The 23,359-nt window shown below is 41.3% G+C and overlaps 1 protein-coding gene across 1 annotated transcript; it reads left to right on the top strand.

Moving 5' to 3' along the window:
* Positions 1-3,057: 3,057 nt before the first annotated feature.
* On the top strand, positions 3,058-7,763 carry SRSF6 (serine and arginine rich splicing factor 6). The gene is made up of 6 exons (XM_063297201.1): positions 3,058-3,306; positions 3,723-3,871; positions 5,224-5,345; positions 5,484-5,692; positions 6,128-6,211; positions 6,303-7,763. The coding sequence occupies exons 1-6, from the start codon at positions 3,200-3,202 to the stop codon at positions 6,655-6,657; spliced, it is 1,026 nt and encodes a 341-aa protein (XP_063153271.1). The 5' UTR covers positions 3,058-3,199; the 3' UTR covers positions 6,658-7,763.
* The last annotated feature ends 15,596 nt before the right edge of the window (positions 7,764-23,359 follow it).

Here is a 23,359-nt window from a genome sequence, read left to right as displayed (position 1 = left end):
GGGGCTGCTTGCCATGCTGTGGCTCAGGGGCTTCTTGGCGCTGCAGCTCTGGGGCTGCAAGAAGCCCCTGAGCCGCAGGGCAGCACAATGCCACAGCTGCCCCAGGAAGCCTCAGCCGCCCCAGCCTTACCCAGCCACGTGGCACAGAGCCTCAGTTGCCCTGGGAAGCCTCAGCCACTACAGCATGGCCCAAAGCCATAGCTGCCCCAGGAAGCTGCAGCCACCCCAGCCTAGTTCCAGCCACAGTTGCCCTTGCCACCCTGCACTCGGAGGCCCCTGTCACCCTGTGCTCCACCACCCCAGCTGACCTTCACTGTCTTCTTGCTCCCACTGATAAGGCAAGCCCACCCTGGCCCTTCGTGAGGCAGCTGCTGGCCACGTGAGACCATCTTCCCCAGATCTCATGAGGAAACCTCCATACACAACCTTGGGAAGAAAGCCTCATGTGGCCAGCAGCTGCGTCACAAAGGGCCAGGCATGCTTGATCAGCAGCCCAAGCAAGAAGACGATGAAGGTCAGCTAGGGCAGCAAGGGGCCATAAGGGCATTCTATAGATGGGGGGAAGAGAGGGTGGGGAGAGTTGAAGCGCCCCTGTGGTTGTAAGTATGGGCTGGCTGCCAAGTGCCTGAATTTTGATCATGTGACTGCAGGGGCGTGTAATGGCTGTAACTTTGGGGACTGTTTGTAAGTCCCTTTGTTCAGTGCTGCCGTAACTTCAAACTGTCGCTGAACAAATGGTCGTTAAGCGAGGACTACCTGTAGATGCTCATTAAGTCTTACGGCACAGGTCATCATCCAGAACCTGGCAACATCGCATCTTGTAGCAGGGTTGGTATCTGAAAGCAGCAGGGAGATGTAGAATTGTCCTGTGCGCCCTGAGTATTTATGCAATAACGGTGAGATGAAGCTAGTACAAATGTCTCTGTAATACAGACACTGGAGAAGCACATGCTCTGCATTGTCTCTCCAGGTAAAGAATCTTCCCATATCAGCCTGCAAGGACAGCTGAGGGTAGGGCATGACATCGTGCCAGAGTAAAGGCCCTCTGGTGTTTAGGGACTTTGACTTTACTTCAGTATGCCATAGGGGATGCAGAGTACTGGCGATTCACTATCACATTCACTGGCGATAAAGGTTGGTGTCCTGGCTAGATCTAATTGATGTGCTGCATCTCTTACATGCTGTTTAATGAGTGATTTGGCCTGATCATATCCCATGCTGAGTAGAAGACCTGGAGAGAAGCCCAAGGATGAGATTTTAGTTGCCACTGCCTGTATCCGTGATTTAAAATCATTACTCATAGTTAATGGGGAAAGGCCAAGGGAAAAAAAGGATAGTCTGAGTCAATAGTCGAATATGGTTACCCACACTCTAGCCTCCACTTTCATGAGGCCTGTCTGTAGTTGCAGAGTGGCATTAGAGACACATTTTAGGACTCAAAGGGCTGATTTTAGAAATTTGGATTGTACAAGTTCTAATGGTGCAAAACTGGAAAAGGGGTCCAGCTGGACACCATAAAGAAGTTGTGGTATTGGCTTGGCTTCAAATAATTTGAGTGCTGCAGGTGTATAGTGGCCACCTCTCATCTTAAGGAATTTAAGGATGGCAGATGAGCTCCTCTGTGCATTTCAGCAACGTGGTCCCCATGGGCTTTCCTACTGCTGGCAGAATGAAGGACCACCCCCAGGTATTTGAAAAGGAGACCTGCTCAATCTTGTGGCCATTTATGCTCCAGGAGTGGCTCTTGGGCCTTCTGGCAAATGCCATGATTTTAGTTTTCTGATAACTGAGTTCTAGCTGGTCTTCCTTGCAGTACTGTTAGTCCTCCCAGTGTTCTTTTAAGGCCAGTAGGTGTTCTTGAAAATATTGCTGCATTGTCTGCATAGAGTAGAACAGAAATGTGTCTTCCAGCAAGTTTTGGGGAGTGAAAGTTTGTGTTGTGTAGATGGCCCACCATGGAATTGATATAGAAAGTGAATAAGAGGGGTCCAATATGCAGCCTTGCTTGACACCTTTCTCAATTTCAGTGGCACTAGTGAGATGGCCCTGGGGGTTACATCTTACTTTGAGGTCCCTTCATGTAGCATATGTATTAAATGAAGGCAGAATTGAAAAAGATTCATTAAAACCCGAAGAAATGTTATTGGTCAACATAATCTGTACAGAATCAAACGGACTACTTGTCTGTGTATAGCAGGTTCCTACGATTACAGAGCTAAGTGAACAACTCAACACCTCGCTCCTCAGCAAGTACACCCTTGACTATTAGTACTCCATTAGTTCACATGATTTTTTCCATTTCCTTACCCGCCCATCCCCCATATAATACAGGGGAATATAAAACACGACAGCCAGTTTAGTGTAGTAAAGGCACCAGGCTAGAAAACAGGAGATAGTGAGTTCTAGTCCTGACTCAGACACAAAGCCAGCTAGGTGATTTTGAGCCAGTCCTTCTCTCTCGGCCCTAGAAACAAGGCAATGGCAAACCACTTATGAAAATTCTGCATGGACTAGTCACCAGAGTCAAGACTGCCTTGAAGGCATGGACACGCACCTGCACTTGTACACACACACAAAATATGTAATACCAAAGGCACCCAGAGTCACTCTCTCCTAGTGAGATGGGCCGGGAATAAATTATTTATATATAGAGAGAGAGTGTGTGTGCGTGCGTGCAATGAAAAATGGGCTGTTTGATGTTGGTTTAGCTGGTTGTGAAAACCACACGGACCGAACTTTCATGGCCAAGACTTTCCCCAGGCTTAAGTCCAGCACTTTACCACTACAGAACAGTGGCTGAGTTAATGTGACAACCCCCTGTGCGAACACAGCAACTATAGATGATTCAACGAGCCTCACTTTGCAAATTATCATTCGACACTGCGCACGACCCAAGTCACGGAAACATTTCAGAAGAGTGCGGGACACGTCGAACGGCGCAGTTCTTGACATTCCACCCTTCCTATCAGATCTCGAGCTCCCTTGTGACGTCTCCGAACGCCACTGATGGTGGCGCGTACAGTAATCCAGGCTCCGCCCACCAATATAAAGGCCTGCCCGGGGGCCCACCGTCATTGTGCTACGGAGTAGGCCGTAGCCAGCTGCGTCTATTAGGGCGGTTGTTCCGCTACTGTTTTCGGATCTTACGTCTATCCTTTCCCTCCCCTTCCCCTCCTCTCTCCTTTTCTAGGTCGCGGGGATGCCGCGTGTCTATATTGGCCGCTTAAGTTACCATGTGCGGGAAAAGGACATCCAGCGTTTCTTCAGCGGCTACGGCCGCTTGCTCGAGGTGGACCTAAAAAATGGGTAAGAAGGAGGGATGGGGAAGCAAAGGCCCTGGTGGATTCTTTGGAGGCTCGTGGCGCGAGCGGCCGGCCGGAGGGTTAGAATTTGGCGCAAGCCGTTAGTAAGAGCGCCCGACCGCTGCAGGCCTGCCGCTGCCTCTCCTCAGGCCGCGTGGCGTCGTGTTCAAGATGGCGGCCAACCACGGCGTCGCCTCTTTTGTCCCGTTAGCGGGGGGAGGGGGGAGAGCGTAGCCGTAGCCCAGTCGCACCCCCCTCCACCCACCCGCACCCCAACGTGCGAGGCGGAGGCGCAGATACTCCCGGCCGAATCGAGGGCGTCCCGCTGTAGGGGGAGCCCTGAAATGCGGCGGTCGATCGCCCTGCCCTGACAGCGCTTCCTCTCCGCTTTGCTTTCCGCCACGGCTCTCCTTCCTGCAGCTACGGCTTTGTGGAATTCGAGGATTCTCGGGACGCGGAGGATGCCGTTTACGAGCTGAACGGCAAGGATCTGTGCGGGGAGCGGGTGATCGTGGAGCACGCCCGCGGCCCCCGCCGCGACAGGGACGGCTACAGCTACAGCAGCCGCAGTGAGTGTGGCTCCGCTGCGGCCTCCTTAGGCGCGCGGGGAGAACGAGGGGTTGCAGGGAGGAGGAGCGCGGTGGGCGGCGGGCTGGCGGCCCCGAGCGTCGTGGGGAGGGCCACTGGCCGAGGAGGGCTCCTTGGACCTTAATTTGGAAGGGTGGGTGGTTGACGATCCCTGCTGTCCTAAGGGAGTCTAAGTTCCCTCTCTCGATTTAAGGCTGTAAAGTTTTCTTGACGGGGATTAGGCATCCTCGGTGCAAATGACGCTCACGAGTGCAGAACCACAGGAGGGAGGGGGGCCTATTGGGGGGGTTCTATAAAGAGTATTCACTCACTGCTCTTAATCAAGCACATTTGGCACCAAGCTCCCAGAGAAGCAGGGGAGCCAGTGGGAGGTTTTCCACCATGTAATGCTGCTGCTTAAAGCTTTTGCAGCTGTTCTAAATTAGGCTATGTCTTAACATGAATATTTGCTTAGAAATTGGAAGAAAGATGGCTTACCTCCATAGAAGGATGCCATATTAATTTGGTGGCAAAATGACCACTCACTAATGCAACACCCATTTAATTTAACTTTTCCTAGAAAAAATTGGATGTGTTTAGTTGAATTTTGAACAGTTGTTAAGAGCAGTAAGGTAGACCTATTTCGGTTCGGGGCTTGTTGGGGGGTGGGATTTCTTGCAAATTTATATGTTTGTTTTTTTGCATGTTCAATTCAAACTTTTTAACAAGTCCTTGATGTTTCAATTTAAAAGTGACCAGTGGGGCTGAGGCTGTGTCCACTGAGGCTAAGATGACTGCCTTTCCTGATTGGCCATGGCTTTTCCATACATTGTGTGACCCTTGCCCTATGACCCTTTGGCTGACCTTACCGGAAGCCATGACGACAGCAGCCTTTTGCCATTAGACGCAGGGTGATGGTGAGGATTCCAAGGGTTAGACAAAACTGGTTAAACTGAACTAGGTGACTGTTACCTTGCGTGTGTTGTGGCCAAACCACCACCAAATACCTCATACTGTGATGTAAGTACTTAGCGTAAACTAGTAAACGTTTTTGTAAATGTAGAAATGCATGTAATCAGTTAAGTTTTATATTTTACAATGTTCTGTAAAATAAAACTTAGCGAGGTAAATCTAATAAAGGTGCAGTCACTCTCTAACAGAGTTTAGGAGCACAGTCTTGTAGGATTTTAGACTTTGATTTGCCTTTAATATATAGAATATGGCGAATTAAAATTTTGTTGCAGGATTAGAAAACTAAAGTCCTACTCCTGTAAATACAATTTATAGACTAAAGTGAACTAATGTATTTGCTTTTCTTACAAGGTCACTAACTTTTTATCTTTGTATGATAAAGGTGGTGGAGGATATAGCAGTCGGAGAGCATCAGGAAGAGATAAATATGGGCCACCTGTTCGTACAGAATACAGATTAATTGTTGAAAACCTTTCCAGTCACTGTAGTTGGCAAGATTTGAAAGTAAGTTAACATAAAAATCTTTTCTAAAAAACACATTTTAGATGTAATTTTTGGTATGTCCTGTAAAATATGAGAAAGTTTTTTTTTGAGTTCATTGAATCTTAAATTTTGACTGAGTAAAGATTTCATTTATTTAAGGATTTCATGAGGCAAGCCGGTGAGGTAACCTATGCAGATGCCCATAAAGAGAGAACAAATGAAGGAGTAATAGAATTCCGTTCTTACTCTGACATGAAGCGTGCTTTGGACAAATTGGATGGTACGGAGATAAATGGACGAAAAATCAGGCTGGTTGAAGATAAGCCACGATCGAGCCATAGACGATCTTACTCTGGCAGTAGATCAAGGTATTTTTAGAATTGGTTTTTGCGTGATTTGAAAGATCCTTCAAGACTAGACTAAACTATACAGACTCAAATTATAGCAACTTTTATCTCGCTACAGAAAGCATTCATTTTGTTGTTTAAAAACCACTGATGTAGTCTTTCAGTTGTTTCCACTAAAGGATGTACATCAGGTACATCAGAACTTTGTTCTGGAACTAAGTTTTACTAAAATCTGTCAATTTACAAAGTTTGTTAAATTATTTCCAAGCTTTTGACTGGAGCACTATTCATCTATGTCATAAGATATATTTTGATAGTTGATTGATGAGTTTTGTATGCATATAATAGCACTTTTTAGGAAAAGGTATTTATGTGCTATGCTTTATAATAGAGGAAAAAGAATGTTTGATGCCCTCATACGCATCACAATGGTTGTTTGGAATATGTTCTTTTTAGGTCTCGTTCTAGAAGACGATCACGTAGTCGAAGTCGTCGCAGCAGCCGCAGTAGATCCCGTAGTGCCTCAAAAAGCCGATCACGGTGAGGGCAAGTTTTATGAATAGGCATTTTACAATACAGTAGATGTATTTAATAATTTCTAAAATAATGAGCATAATTTAAATTTTTTAAGCTCTAAATCTAGGTCTCGAAGTAAAGATCGTTCACGCTCCAGATCAAAAAGTCGAAAATCTAGATCAAAGAGCAAGTCTAAACTGAAATCTAGCAGAGGTTCACGATCAGGCAGCAGATCCAAAGAGAAGTCTCGAAGCAGATCCAGGTCTGTGTCTCGATCACCTAAAGAAAACGGAAAAGGAGAAACAAAGTCTAAATCAAGGTCACAAAGCAGATCTCGTTCCCGTTCGCCAATGCAGCATCAACCTGCAAAGGCTCATTCTGAGTCTCCATCCAAAAGAGCTGTGTCACGATCACATTCACAGTCACGTTCAAAATCCCGTTCACGGTCAAGATCCAGTTCACAAGATTAAGATTGGAGCTGTTGCGTGATTATGGAACGTATGGCCAGCCAGAAGTCTTTTTTTAACATTAGTATTTGGCAAAGCTTGCCTGTTTGATTTCAGAAAGAAATGGTCTTGTTCACCAAGTAAACAAGACAAAGGTTGGAAGTACTTAAAACTTTCTGAGACGTGTACAGGAATATCAGAACAGGAAAAGATTTTTTTTCTTTGTGGGGGGTAGAAATTAGGACAATTTTTTTTAATTGGAGCCACAGCTGAAGTAATACGCTGGGGAGTAAAAAATGAGTTTTATATACAACTTTGAGTGTGAAGATTTTGGAAATGGTAATATTCCCTAAATATTTCCATTATTTTAAAATTATGGAGGTTTTATGGATTACGGCTTTCCTCTAAAAGCATAGGGGAGCTTTATTGAACAAATCAGAGACGCTTGTAAAGCTAATTAAATGTCAAGCCATCCTTGAGATTAAATTGGAATACTTCACTGTGCTGTACCATAATTTGCTAAAAGTAACCCCTTTTTTTCCTACTGTGTTGAGGCAATAAAAATGATTACCTTTAACTATGCATGGTATAGTTTTGCCTAACACCTTAAAGCTAATAAGTGTTTAACCCATTTGATCAGGATTCCAGGTGCTGCATAACATTTAATTCCCAATTTCTTTGTTAATTTTGTAATTGCCTTATTTCTGAAAAATTATTACTTGCTCTAAATTTGATAAGATTTTGGAACCCAATGTTCCTGCATGAAGTCTCCCTGTCGTACAAGCAAAAATCCACTCAAGTAATATATTTGTTCCTTCCCTTCTGCTGTAGTCCATCACACCCTTTTCCCAATCTGTTCTACAAAGCAGATTTTGAAGATGTGGAGGGCTACAATGGAAGGGGTAAATAATCTTTTTCCTAGTTTTCTACTTCTGGGAGCAGTTTGATTAGTGAAAATTTCTAAAACCATTAGGATTAGGGCTGAATCCAGTTACCTAAAAAGTATGCGTGAGGTGAAATCCAATCACCAAACTTATATGTAATAGATAAGTTTAGTAAAATAACAATATTAGTACAATCTTTATACAATGTGTAGTTTGACTTGTATGAAATTAAATCAGTGACTCAAACGTTTGTGTCATAGTGTAACTTTATTTAGTACATAGTGTTATACATTAGATTGATTCTGGTAACATTCACTTCTGATAAGTGAGTAAATTAGAAATATCTGTTATGGGGGGGGGGTTGCCTTCAAGTCAGTTTTTGACTCCTGACAACTGCCTGGTCTAGTCCCTGCAGTTTACTTGGCAAGGTTTTTTGGAAATCATTGCCTTTGCCTCCTTTCTAGGGCTGAGTGTGTGTGACTGGCCCAAGGTCACCCATCTGGCTAAGGTGGGACTAGAACTCATGGTCTCCCAGTTTCTAGCCTGATTGTGTAACCACTATACCAAATTGGCTCATTAGTGTCATCTAGGTGTTGCCCTGTTCAGGAATTAATTTTCCATGTTCATTGGAAATGCTGAGCAGTCCCTCCGTCCCTAGTTGCAGGTTTTTAAGTTTAGATCATGTGTGTTTCAAGCTGGTTTTTAATTCAGGTTAAACTTAATTAGGCTGGCCCGATTCAAAACATTTCTTAACGCATTGTGCTAATTGCATTCTGTGATCTAAAGTAATACAGACAGTTCTTAATGGCAAAAGTTGTATCTTGTTTGTTTGCACAGAAACAACCAAAAAAAAAGGGGGGGGGCCAGAAATCACCTGATCTATTCTTATTCTTGAGTTGTTAACTCAAGAACTTAAGCAGTAATCTCCTCTTACTTAATTTGGTTCATTAAGATAGTTAATTGCCCTAGTCTTCATACTTAATGAAATTGGATACTTTGGAACATTTATTTGAAGGTTGTCCAAAAACATGGATCTGTCATTCTGTATTGGAGGCCATTACCTCTGCACAGTAATGAAAAACATGAATTTGATCTGTTGGTGCCCTTTTCTCTAGATAAACAAAATGAATGTTGCCCCAATACAGGTAGTTCTCATTTAATGACCACTCGTTTGGTGACTGTCCAAAGTTACAATGCCACTGAACAAGTGCTTAACAACCAGTCCTCCAAGTTCTGGCCGTCCCAGCATCCCCATGGTCATGTGATCATGATCTGGGTGCTTGGCAGCCAGCTTGCACTTCATGATAGTTGCAGTGTTCTGCGGTCATGTTGCCATTTGCAGCCTTCCCTGCTGGCTTCTCACAAGCAAAGTCAGTGGGGAAGCCAGCAGGGAAGGTTGTAAGTTGCTCACACCCTCCCCTGACCAGCAGCAGCCAGCCCTGCTGCTCCTTGCCTGCCTGCTGGCCACCTGGGACTCAACCATAATCCTGGCTTAATGACAGCAACAGGGAATGCTGGGATTGCTGTCACTAAGCGATGTAGTCATATGACATTGCACTTTATGACTACGTCACTTAGCGATGGAAATTTCGGTCCCAATTACCTTCATTAACCCAGGGCTACCTGTAAATGGCATAAACCACCTTCATTCTGGGATTTAGAATTTTATGTGATTAGAAAGCCAATGCTGTGACCAGCTTGTTAAACCTAAGTTGCAGGAGTTTGAGCAGAAGATAGTCTACTTGTAGCTATTAGTATATCAAATACTACATAAATTTGGAGTGATTTCTGATTATATAAGACTTAGGGCCCCAGCCAGTTTCAGTTGTCAGGAAAGGCACAAATCTGATGGAAGTGGGAAGTTGCCCATCTTTAAATATGGGATAACTGTGGTTTCTAAATTTGAATGGATGCAGTTGACCTACCTGCAAAATATAGTAGAAGGCCTTCAGTGTCTTGACAAACTGGTATGCTGGAGCTATATAAGCAGGGAGATAACCAAAATCGTTAATACCAAATAGTGATAAAATGGTGAGTATTGTAAGTTGCTTTACCAATTTGGGAAATAGACTGCTTCACAAGGGCCATTTTTCATGTAACTCAAGGAAAATGGGCTTGTTTTAAATCGTAGCTTGAACTGATAGAATTTCCCTCATCACAATACTGTGATAGGGTAAGGTCAAGACCATGAACCAAAGGATTGCTGCTGCCCTTGGCATAAAAACGATTTTTAGAACAACTTTCAATCCAGAATCCTCTGTGTTGGGGTAGCTGGGTAGCAGGTACCAACACATTCAGAATTCTAGGATGGGGAAGGCTGTTAAGATAATAGGTCCAGCAAGCGTCCCCTCCAGTATATGACACTTTTTAAGATGTATTTAATAGATTTGTCTACTGCTGGAAGCCTTGGTGGACTCCAGGCAGTTTATAGAACTTACATTAAAAATGCAATACAAAATAGAATAAAAATAATTGCAATTGTGCATAAACAGCAATAAGCTAAAATTTTATCTGATGGAATATGGCACCCTGATTACAGTTAATCTCTGAACACCTTCCATTTAGATGTCAAGATGGACATGCACAAACCTGTCTTCTAATGTTATTTCTATTGCAACCCAAAAATAGCTACAATTAGGTGAAAAGCAAAATGGGGAAAACTCCTTGTAGCCAAACTCGTACACCAGAATCAGTGTCGAATAGCTAAAATTTCCAGGAATGGATTCAGTTACTTCCTCTTTGTCAAATCATTAGTTAGCCTCACCTCAATTTTCAATGCATATTATGCATGTATTGATCGTTTTATTTCCAAAATGATGTAACTGTAAAAGAGACTGAGCTTAAAAGTGCTGAAGCATAAACTTTCAGCATAAAATTGCAATAGCTTCTCTGGCATCACCTTGCACATCTAGGACAATGCAGATTCACCCATCTTCATTCTCCCACTTCTGGTCCCACATGGGATGACAAGGTGGATAGATACTCCACACATTGATTCAATGAGTTGTAATAACTTAACTGACAGGGCAATTCACACCGAATAGGATTATCCACAAATACTGGCTACAATAGTGAAGGGATCCAATGCTTCTGGGCTCTGTAAAACATCTGCTTGGCTACTGTGGGAAACAAGAAATTGATTAGGTAAAGATTTTGTTAGAGACCTGTTAAGATACTTGCATTCTTAAAGCCACCAAACTACCTCAGTAATAAGGACAACTACAGTTAGTGTAATCTCTGATTGTCTATTACCCAGATGTGCCCTGCCCAAATGACACAAGTTGTGCTAACAAATTATGGGAAATGCAGTTTGACACATCCAGAAGGGGTCATATTGCGGCCCAGCTGAGGAAGGCCATTGCCTCCCCTTTGCTGCCCCACTAAGTACCCTAATCAGCTTCAGGATCAGCTTCAGAAGCAACGTTACTGTTTTCCAACTATAACCAAGAAACCTGTGTGGATGTTTCAAAGCTCGAGTCTGGTATTTCCCTCAAGAGTTTGGGACAGAGACGAGAAGAGACCCACAATATGGCCATTTGTTTTTCTCTTAGATTAGATAAAAGCATGGTAGATAGGTTTATCCATAGTTACAACTGCAGGTGCTAAATGCATCCTCCAAATTCAGGATATTTAAGAAGACAAGAGTTGTGCTTTAAGAAAACAGCCCTGGAAAATTCAGGCTTCCATAAAGTACCATCTAATATTGCAGCATATACTTGACCTTGCTTCTTCATTGAGCTCTTGTTGGAAAGCCATATGTTGAACAACAACAATTAGGACCCTAAGAATTATAGCCCGTGATAAGAGATGCTGGAAATTGTAATTCAGCAATATCTGGAGAACCACCAAAAGCTGAACCTTTCTCTGATTGCTGCACATCATCACTACCATTTTTGGTAGAAAACTGGCTTTTGTTTACCACCTTGTGCAGCCACCTTTAAGAACCAGCATGATGGCAGATAATCTGGTGATGGTTGGGGGAAACTGAGAAACTTGGAGCCAACTAATTTTCTGCAGACTTTACTAAAGCCTTTATTCTTGGTTTGCTTCCATGGCCCTTTTGCTGAAAGCTTGTGGGACATCCACTTTACTAACAAAGGAGGGGTCTGAAACTACTTTTAGAAAAGCTTTTACATTTCCAAAGAACGGTTGTGATTGAACAGGCATCACATATAGCACGTGTAATTACAGCTTGCTTATAAATCAAAGAGGAACAGATAAAAGCTGAGCAATTTGGCTTTCCATTAAGAACAAAATTCAGGTTGTTTAATAAGGATGCCCTTGCGGCTGAAGTCCTTGTTGAAGTAATAAAATGGTTTTCAGAATAAAGATAACAAATTGCTTAATGCAGAAGTCAATGTTTTATATATTACAACCCATGCTCAGAGACAAATGGAATTACATAGAAATAATTAGAATGCTAAATTGGTAGGTCACATGTAGTACACTTGCTTTTCTATTTCAGGTTTGGGGTTCCTATGTTTAATTCACAAGTTGCCCTTCTAATGAGAATGTGTGTGAATGGAAATAATCGTCTAGATCTCAAAATCTGAGGAAGAATGATTTCTGCCAGTAGTGAGACCTCTTGGTACTGTCATGCTGTGAGAGCTGGCTTATTGTTCTCATACTCCTTGCTTGTACTGTAGAAAGGGAAAAATAGCAAGAACTACTGAATTTGTGCCAAATCAAACCATCTTTCTCAACATATGCAGGCATGTATGAATTTAGCAGCTGTCTAGTCATCCTTTGTCTGTGGCAATAGCTACTATTGCCCAACTGAAATTGGAGCTCTAAATAAAGTACTGCTGCATTTAAAAGATACTGCTGTTTACAGAGGGAATGGGTAGCTGTGAAGTATAGCACCTTTGACTTCTTTGTGCTACAAAGATAGAAGAATTGTGCCACAGACTCAATTGGGACCAAAATTGAATATTCCACTCTTGCCAGCTTATTAGACAGTCTTGTCACCTTTCTTATTCAACTTGTACACTGAAGTGATCACCAGGAAACGAGCTAGACGAATAAAAAATTGGGGTAAAAATTGGCAGAGGAAACATATATAACCTTTGATACGTAGATGATACAACCCTCCTCTCAGAGACCCAGGAAGGCCCAAAGCACCTAATCATGAGACTCAAATAAGAAAGCGAGAAGTTTGGCCTCTTTCTGAATATCAAAAAGACCAAACTCATGACAACTGCAAGGAATGGAAACATCAGAATAGCAATTGACAGAGAGGAGGTGGAATGCGTGGAAGAATTCACCTTTTTAGGATCACTGGTCAATCAAAATGGCTAATGCAGCCAAGAAATTAAACTCCAGATCATGCTGGGTCACACAGCAATGATGAATATGAATCAAATTTGGAAAAGCAAGGATGTCAGCTTGACTAAATGCAGACTAGTCTGCACTATCGTGTTCCCCATAACTACATATGGCTGTGAAAGTTGGACGATGAAAAGCTTGGATAGAAGGAAAATTGATTTGTTTGAACTATGGTGTTGGAGGAGGCTCTTGCGCATCCCTTGGATGGCAAAGATAACAAAGAAGTGTTGAAGCACATAAAATCGGTCATGTCACTAGAAGGAAAAATAATAAAATTTAGACTAAGTTACTTCAGTCATGTCATGAGATCAACATTGTTGGAGAAAGACGTTATGCTTGGAACAGTCAGTGGCAAAAGACAAGAAGGACACCAAAGAATATGCTGGTTGGATGTAATCAAGGCAGACACAGCCCAAAATACAAAGCAACTGAAAGAAGCTGTACAAGATCAGAAATCATGGAGAGAGCTGGCTAATGGAATCGCCAAGGGTCGGATACGACTGAATGGATAATTCAATTCGATTCAATGTTATTTTAATCTTGTTTCACTTAACTTACCAAGACTGATTTGAATTTGAATTTTATTTTTGCTTTCTAGAATATTAACTACCCCCCCCATTTTGTGTTATCTGCAAATCAAATAATCTTCCTTGTTATCTCCTCATCTAAGTTATTAATAATATGCTAAAGAATGCAAGGCTCAGGAATGAATTTTATGACATCCCACTTAATATCACACCACATTTGATGAGGAAATGTTGATGAGCATTCTTTGAGACAATTTTCAAGCCAGCTATGTATTCACTTAATTACAATGCCATCCAACTCACTTTTACTACCTTGCTAATCAGAATCTCATGGGGGGTTTAGTCAATGTTTTGCTGAAATCAATGTGTATTATATCTGCAGGATTCTCATAATCTACAAAGGAAGGTACCTGATTAAAAATGAGATAAAGTTGATCTGACAAAAATTCATCATCATCATCTTCAATTTTACTGTAGTCATTAATCAGCATAAAGCAAATCATAAAGCAAATATAACTATAAATCTCTAGGCTAGATCAGTAGGATTGAAATAAATAAAAGGGTACATATGTTTAGACTAACAAATCTGGCAAAAATTGTTCTTGACAAATCCAAGGCTGTCTTGAATTTTACCATGATAGTTGGTAGATAGTTACCATGTGATAAATGAAGGCATTTTATCAAGCTCTTTTCAGTCCTTTCTCTTTGCTCTGCCTTTTATTCTTTGTTGTTGTATTACATTGTTTTGTTTGATTATCTAATAGCATTTTGCGGTCTTTGTTGAAAATACTCTTTCCCCTTCCTTGTAATTTAAATCTAACCAAAGAAAACATCTTTTTAATGTTTGTTTGTAGCTTCTGTTACTAGCCTCATCTTATAATCTGAGCTTTAATTTTCCTAGATGATTATGTGCCATCAAGTCAGTGTCAGCTCTTAGCAATCACATAGATAGACTTTCTCCAGGATGATCCATCCAACCTGGCCCTTCAGGTCTTCCAGTGAAGTACCAATTTCCATTTAATCAGTCCACCACCCTTGCTGCTGTCCTCTTTTTCTCTCTTTTTAAATTTATATTTATTAAAAATATATTCATAGAGTAAAAGACAAATCAAAAGAAAGAAAGGGAAGAAAGAAAGAACTGCAAGAAACAAAAAAGAGAAGATCAAAAACTAAAGAAATACAATGACTTCCAATCTTCTTTTCAACGAATACTTACAATCTTATAGTCCCTCCTCCCTCTTAGATACTAATCAAGTCCCTTCAGCCCTCTTTTTCTCTTTCTTCCCACCTCTCTATGGATTTCTCAAGTGAGCCAGGTCTTCATGTAATGTATTCCAAATTTTCTGATACTTTCTCTGTAATTCTAGGCTCCAGATATGTGCCCTATATGTGCTCTTTTTTGGTGATATGTCCCTCTTTTTGCACCTATCAGTATGATTTTTTCCTAACTTTCCTTCTCTAAGTTTTTGGTGCATTCATGTTGGTCTCTCTTTAATTTAAAGTGGATATGTGGAACTGGTCTCCAGAGTCACAAGTTAGTCTGTCCTTAGTCATGCTTGTGAGGACTTCAGGTAGAAAAGCACAGGGAAGTTGACTTTGGTGGACTTACATCATCAAGCCACACATTTTTGAACCAGGAGACATATTTGGAATTTGGGAGTACATTATGGAGTACATTCATGCTCTTCAAAACCTTTGTTAAGTGCCTATAACTCAGTAAGTACTGTGAATATTGTGTCTAGCACTGTTTTGAAATTGCCGTTAATAGCTCAACCTCCTGACCTCTAAAGCCCATCAAGATGTTCCCTTTGCCATTGTTTCTACAACTTCCTCACCTTAGTTGGCATCCTACTATCTATATTATGCTTACCTATGTACAAGAAATGTACTTCAGCCTGTATCAAAATGCTGTACAGTGTAATGAAGTACTGTAAAGAAAGAGGTGCCCGTGTTATTCATCTCCCAATTCTACAATTTGAAAATAAAGTGCCATTGCCTTTTGCCCTGTTCTGCATGTGCTGCTAATTTTCTCAACAGTTCCTTTAGCTTTGGCTTAATGTGTTACATGAAAGGATCCATTCTGGTTTGTAAATCATGACTGAACAGAGTCACATTTTATGAGATGGGTGGCTATAGCAATATGATCAGATGGATGGACGGACAGACAGACAGACAGACAGACAGACAGACAGATAGATAGCATACTCTCTCGGCATACTGTCAAGAGTCCTGTGGGATTGAAACTACCAGAGCTTAGCCAACAATAGGTAGAGTGGCATAAAAGGTTGTTTCATTTTTTCAAAATGTGAAAATTTTTACAAAGATGTAACATCTGATGAAACCTCAGTATTTGTCCTTATTTGAATCAACATCCATTAATGCTGTTCACTGATACAAAGGATGTGCTTTTGAAAGAACACACAGTTAACACATTTGTGTATTCACAATGTGTCTAGTTAAGAATAATCAGTTGTTTTGCTGTGTAGCATAATCAATGGATGTCTCAGAGACTGCAGGACAATGGACTGTTGCCAATAAGATGCTCTTCAGATTATTTGGGGGAAAAAATCCTAAATTGTAATGACAAATCCCAGTCATCTGGTTTCTATCTATGGATGCTATTCAGAACCAGGATCATTGGCCATTCACTGAGGGTCTCAGCCCTCAGCCCAGTAATGAGCCCACTGCCTGATTCTGGAGCCACAGAAACTCTGTTCTTCTTCTTTCTTGATTCCTGCTTATTTCTCTGTTCCTTCTAAGAAAATTAGCAATGAAAGGAGCAAAGAGAAGAGGCAGCCTCCGTTTCTCCCGCTTCCTTTGGGCATTGTGCAATGGTCCAAAGGGAAAGAGCAAGCAAATGAGCAGCTGTAATAAGGAAATGATGTCTTCATTGAACACATCCACAAACAGAGTTTCTCCCAGGGGCCTTCAAAACCCAGAGTTAACACAGTATAAATGTATTAATACAGCTTTCAATCGAATTAAATATTAAGTCATTTTCACAAGTGATGCTCAGTCTGTTTATTTTTAATTTCTCATATCAGGTAGAAAGTACCCCATAGGTATCATCTTATATGCCGTGTCAGAGCACAGACAGTGAAGCCCCCCACTTCCCATCCCTCAACAAGCCAGGAACACAATAGATTGTTTTCTTACTACTTTCTTAGAACATATTCTATAAGCACACTCACACAACCCCATTCACATGCACACAATACACTGTACATAGCAAAAAAAGGAAGAAAAGTAGGCACAAAGAAAGAATACCATTCTCCTCTTCTGGCCAAGAGGATGAAAAGGATTTGGGAGATTTCAAAGAGCTCCTTGAGACAGAATCTCAGATTCTCCAGTGCCATGCTTCCATCTTTTATACATGGTCATGATATCTGTGCTGATTCTCATATGTTTTCACATTTTGTTCTGACCTTGTAACTTTTCTTCTTGATTTGATATGTTGGTTTCCTTCTCAAGAGAATAAAGATGTTTCCTTTAGTTTGTTTCCATTTATCAATTGTAAATCGTGCTAATTGATGACTTAGCCTGCATTCTTCAGCTTTTGTTCTTCCCATTACTGCCCTTTTTGATCAGCTAGTAATAGAAGGATACATCTAGAGACAGTAAGATTCATAGAGATTACAGGTAATACGCAGGTTAAGACAGCGATTGGGACTGGGAACTCCATAAGTGATATGGCTGTAAAGCGTGACATCAACACTGACTCAAAGGTACACACACACAAAAATGAATGTAAATGAATCAATGCAAATGAAATCCTAGGCTTACCTAGATGTGTGAAATGGCCCAGCCCTCATCTGTCATTGTCTCCCCATCAAATACAGCCATTAGTGGCCAAAAGGCTACAAAGAGCATTGGAGGAGGAGGCAGAGGAGGAGGAAGACTTCATCCTTGGAAATCAGGATTAGCCCAGTCAATATAATTATATCATTTTGGGATGATGCTAACCCCTCCTTTGGGGGGAGATGGGCGGTGATAAAATCAATTAAATAAATAAATGTTAATTTTAGATTGTGCTGTACGCCCAGACAAAAAGAGTTATGCTTAAAGCAGCTGTAGGGTTTAAAGCCAGGCAAAAGACTGAATGACTGAGCTGCCCTGGGGAAAAACTGGAGAAATTTATCAGCGATATGATCCAGTAGAATAAATAAGCATTAAGGTGGTTCTTATAGCTACATGATTGATTTAGGTCTGACTGACAATATAGCTTCCAATAGTAAAAGAAAGGGTATCTTGGGAGATACTCAGATCATATTAAAACAAACTGATCTGCCTCGAAGGTGGGAGTGTTTCAGAACTAATTAAGCCTCTAGATTTGCCAATTTATGGGTGTCCTTAATTTATGGGTGTCCAAAGCAGTGACTTTGCAACCAGGTAGGCATTTGCATGCAGCGGCAGTCTTCTGGGATTAATTCCTTTTAATTCAATAAATAGAAAAAAAACATAATTAATCCTGAAATTAATTCAAAGAGGTAATACGTAAGCAGTAAGGTTCATACCTTGTTGTTCTTAATCCTGCAAGCTTCTGGCTGGGCTGGTCTTTCTGGGGAAGAAAAGCAATCAATTCCTGAGCCAAGGTGTCAGGATAATGCCATCCGAACAGGGTCAGGCATAGTGATATACAGACTGAGAGCCAGCCCATTGCAATCCTTTGTTAACAGTCAGAAAAGAGTTGGAGTATAGTGATACAAGATCTCAGCCTTCAACTTCATCAAAACTCTTTATCTGTGTCAAGTCCTGAAGCCCCCAATAACTGAATGCTGGCAAACAGTCTGAAACTAATAAGCCCTCTTAAATGGTGTGAAATAAGGACTCCTACCATTAGGCAGAATGAAACCGTCATCTCAGCAGAGGCTGCTGGAAAGCAGCAGCAACAGCCTCAGCAGCAGCAAGGTGCACTGAAGTTTGCTATCCCAACACTGAATCTTTCTTCTGTTAGTCCAGCTAAGTTTTGTCCATAGCATTGGAAGGAACATTCACCACGGCAGCAAGATATTTTAGACTGATCCTTCTATGACCCTTTGTCTGGTCAAGCAGGTTTGTTTGATTGTTAGATAATAATTGTTGGATATAATGCTTGAAATTCCAGGTTATATTAGAGGCATACTGAGGGACAGTATGGATAAGTTTTTAAAAACTTATTGGAACCAATGAGGTCAGTTTTAAAATAGTACATGGAGGGAGAAAAGTACATTTTTGTAAACCAGGGTCTGGGAAAATGACCAAAATGCAATGATCTAGATTTGGAATTGACCACGAGGTGCTTATTCAAATATATAAAGAAATACAACCAGCCAGATGCTTTTTATCTGTGTTTAATTTGTTTTATAATTGACCTCTAAATGTCCCAAAGAGAAGGTACAAGAAAAAATGTGTTTATGGATTTTCTCTTCACACTGAAAGGTCTGACCCAAGGAAGTAGCAGAGGTGATACGTACTAATCTCACCAAGAACATGGATTCACTATTCCCAGATTGGAAGAGGGTGTATCTCCTTCCTTTTGATAAAACCCACAATTGTGATGAGAGATAGTGAAAGTCACTTGTGACCTAGACTTTGCTAGAGTCAATGAAGTAGCTATTAGTGACAAGAAGCTCTTTTGAAATCCGTTTGTCAGGAAAGCTATGATTTTGTTGTGATTCAGGCTGACACTTACAATTCAGCAGAATTACACCTTACAACCCTGAGGATGGTTATTATACTTCTACTCTGTACTGAACAGTTCAATAGTTCTTCCTGAAGAAAGCAGTCCATCAACAGCATATCTGAAAAGCATCTATTGGTTTCCCATATTCTTCTAGACACAATTCAAGGTATATATTTTAATCTATTTTCCTGGCTTCCCTGGCAGCCTCTTGTACAGCAAAAGATGCCTCCAAATTAAGAAAGTCCATGACAGTGTTGATGGGTATTTTTACACAATGCCATTAATTGCCAAAACTTCCAGGGCAATGTCCCTAGAGAAAATTAAGCTGCAAATGTGGCTGCTAGAGGCTTAAAATGGAATCCCAGCTTCAGCAGATGCCACTGATTGGCTCCAGCAGTTGCTCAAATACTTTAGGTGGAAACCAATGGCTTGTTCACAGTTGTTCAGCATAGGCTTGTGGAAAGTGTGAGCAAAATGGAGCAGAAACTATATGTTTTGTTGGGTATGACCATATCCTAGCAGTATACTGTTTACCAAGTTTCCAGTTTCCATCTCTGACATCTCCATTCCTGGCTTAGATAATCTTTTGTGAAATCACGGGAAACTGCAGCACAGAAATATGTGATCTAAACTAGATGGATCAACGGTCTGACTTGTTATATGATTCTGTTCCTTCTGTTATCCTACGTTATGTATGTAGGATTTTCTCCCTTATACCTTATTGTGCTAAGGCAAGATTATTTATTTACTTATTTATTTATAAAATTTCTATCCTACCATAATCATAAAAGAATCTTGGCAGCTCACAATAATCAAACAAAAATATCTGATAAATGTATTAAAACATGCCAAAACATAGTATCAGACCACCAAAGCTGGCAGATAATGTTGAAGACAGGCATCCCTCCAACAGGAGGCCATTCAGGACAGCCAGCCCCATCATGGAAAAACAACACTTCTAGGCTTCAGGCACCGCCCCCCCACCTCCTGAAAATGGGAAACAACCAGCTGTTTCTCCTGCAGAACAGATGTAATATGCACCTACCAGGAAACACCTGTGAGCACCCAGGCCATTGAATTCTGCACCAACTGAAACTTCTGGGTGGTCTTTAAAGGCAGCCCCACTTAGGGCATGTTTTATCTGTGTTGCCTTTCCATAGAAGGCTACAAAGTGTAATGATTGCCTATTCAAAATCACCATCAGACTCACACAGGGCTTTCATGGATATCTGATTTAATAATGAATAGTATGCAGGATCACAAGCAAAGCTGAGAATAGTAAAAGTGTAAATCCCCAAGCAACTCCCAATCCCTCCCCCCAAAGTCAGTACAATTCCATGCCCCACAGGTGCCCCTAACGGTTCCTGCCGGTCTGCGGGAAACGTCCTTGACAGGGTGCGATAACCCAACATGCATTCCTCATTCTTCACTTCTCGCATCACAGCCTGGTACAAGGAACAGGAGCAGCCCCCTCCCGTACAGCAACCCGTGTCAGCCCCATGGCATGGGAACCCGTTACGCTGTTTTCCAGGAACGCTGGAACAGTAACCATGACACAAAGACAGAGAGAGTCTTGGCTGTAAATTTGGAATTCTTCCGTCCATCTTTATGTGTTATTCATAATCCAAGAGCTCTTTCCACAACTAAAGAAAACATATTATGAAGTTTCTCCATATTTTTGTTAAAAGCAAAATTCTATTCCCAAATAAGTTTAACCAGCCTTTTCTGATTTTTTTTTCTGATGAATACAAAAATTAAAAGATATCTGGGAAAGTCAAAGAGTATCAATGAGTATGCTGTCTTGTATAATTTATACATATGAAAAATATCTCATGAGGACTGAATATGCTAACAGCTGGCAGGAGGGAGAGCATAACAAAAACTAGGAATGGAAAGTGAGGAGAAAGAATAGATGGTATGTCCCTACTGTAATGCTGAGCAATCAGACTCCACGCTGCGGTGTTTTGATTCCAATCTGGCTTGTTCACTCTGAAATAAAAACCGCTATGGAGGATAGAAAAGGACTGTAATGAGCACTAGGCTTAGTGACATATTTTCCTCATTCTTATTTAATAATTAAATATTGAAATATTGTAATTAAATTCCTAGCACTGCACTGCTGTTACAATTAATCCTTAGTGCCCTACTAATTTGACCCTTCCCCTTTGTTTACTGGCATAGTGGCATTGCTGCCCATAGTCTGCCATGTTAAATGGAACGAATCCAAAGCTGAAACATCCATATATTTTGGAAGAATTTCCAGAGCTTCCGTTTCATTTAGGACAACTGTCAGTGGCCCAAGTTAAGCTTGTAAAATAGAGGATTGATGATGTTGACACTTCTAGTCTCCAAGGATTTCAGATAAGGCATAATGTTCTCTCATCATTTTATCTCCCATATTAATTCCAAATAGGTTTTGTGTGAAAAATGTATGGATGATGTGGACTTCAAATTTAAATAACTATACATCTTGTTCTGTAACCTAGATGATAGGGGATGTGACCATAAAATACAATTGTGTGCGTATTTTACTGTATAGTTGTTATAGCAACCAAACTTCTATACTAATGCAATCAAATTCCAAAATAATGTGATATGATTAAAAATTGACACAGCACTCCTGAAGAACAAATGCATTGTCGTTATGGAAACTGGGACACTTAAGACTTCACGTGCATTCATTTAAAACTGAAAAAAAAAATCTAGGGCAAATAGAAAAAGTGGACATTTCCCCATTAAAATAGGAAGATGAGGATGAGAAGGAATCATCGTTGAAGCTTACCAGACTCTCTCTACTTCACAGCTTAGACAGTCATCTTTTTTATTTCTGAATATTGGTGGCTACTCACAATTAGATCTAACTCAAATAGTAGAGTTTTTCATATACCTTTCTTGCTGTCTTGTGCTGATACAGATTTTTGCAGCTTACCTTAGTGGGGAATGTTGTTGTTTATTCATTTAGTCACTTCCGACTCTTCGTGACTTCATGGACACCCACGCCAGAGCTTCCTGTCGGTCGTCAACACCCCCAGCTCCCCCAGGGATGAGTCCGTCACCTCTAGAATATCATCCATCCACCTTGCCCTTGGTCGGCCCCTCTTCCTTTTGCCTTCCACTCTCCCTAGCATCAGCATCTTCTCCAGGGTGTCCCGTCTTCTCATTACGTGGCCAAAGTATTTCAGTTTTGCCTTTAATATCATTCCCTCAAGTGAGCAGTCTGGCTTTATTTCCTGGAGGATGGACTGGTTTGATCTTCTTGCAGTCCAAGGCACTCTCAGAATTTTCCTCCAACACCACAGTTCAAAAGCATCGATCTTCCTTCGCTCAGCCTTCCTTATGGTCCAGCTCTCGCAGCCATATGTTACTACGGGGAACACCATTGCTTTAACTATGCGGACCTTTGTTGTCAGTGTGATGTCTCTGCTCTTAACTATTTTATCGAGATTTGTCATTGCTCTTCTCCCAAGGATTAAGCGTCTTCTGATTTCCTGACTGCAGTCAGCATCTGCAGTAATCTTCGCACCTAGAAATACAAAGTCTTTCACTGCTTCTACATTTTCTCCCTCTATTTGCCAGTTATCAATCAAGCTGGTTGCCATAATCTTGGTTTTTTTGAGGTTTAGCTACAAGCCAGCTTTTGCACTTTCTTCTTTCACCTTCATCATAAGGCTCCTCAGTTCCTCTTCGCTTTCAGCCATCAAAGTGGTATCATCTGCATATCTGAGATTGTTAATGTTTCTTCCAGCGATTTTAACTCCAGCCTTGGATTCCTCAAGCCCAGCATGTCGCATGATGTGTTCTGCATACAAGTTGAATAGGTAGGGTGAGAGTATACAGCCCTGCTGCACTCCTTTCCTAATCTTAAACCAGTCCTTTGTTCCGTAGTCTGTTCTTACTGTTGCTACTTGGTCATTATACAGATTCTTCAGGAGGCAGACAAGATGACTTGGTATCCCCATACCACTAAGAACTTGCCACAATTTGTTATGGTCCACACAGTCAAAGGCTTTAGAATAGTCAATAAAACAGAAATAGATGTTTTTCTGAAACTCCCTGGCTTTTTCCATTATCCATCGGATATTGGCAATTTGGTCCCTAGTTCCTCTGCCTTTTCTAAACCCAGCTTGTACATCTGGCAATTCTCGCTCCATGAATTGCTGAAGTCTACCTTGCAGGATCTTGCACATTGCCTTACTGGCATGTGAAATGAGTGCCACTGTTTGATAGTTTGAACATTCTTTAGTGTTTCCCTTTTTTGGTATGGGGATATAAGTTGATTTTTTCCAGTCTGATGGCTATTCTTGTGTTTTCCAAATTTGCTGGCATAT

Source organism: Candoia aspera, chromosome 3, assembly GCF_035149785.1.
Source record: "Candoia aspera isolate rCanAsp1 chromosome 3, rCanAsp1.hap2, whole genome shotgun sequence".
Taxonomy (NCBI): Eukaryota; Metazoa; Chordata; class Lepidosauria; order Squamata; family Boidae; genus Candoia; species Candoia aspera.
This window is presented reverse-complemented; position numbering and strand designations above follow the sequence as displayed.

Coding starts and splice junctions, on each gene's coding strand:
- SRSF6 (XM_063297201.1), top strand. CDS start 3,200: ATGCCGCGTGTCTATATTGGCCGCTTAAGTTACCATGTGCGGGAAAAG. Junction 3,872..5,223: donor CTACAGCTACAGCAGCCGCA/GTGAGTGTGGCT, acceptor TGTATGATAAAG/GTGGTGGAGGATATAGCAGT. Junction 5,693..6,127: donor TACTCTGGCAGTAGATCAAG/GTATTTTTAGAA, acceptor TGTTCTTTTTAG/GTCTCGTTCTAGAAGACGAT.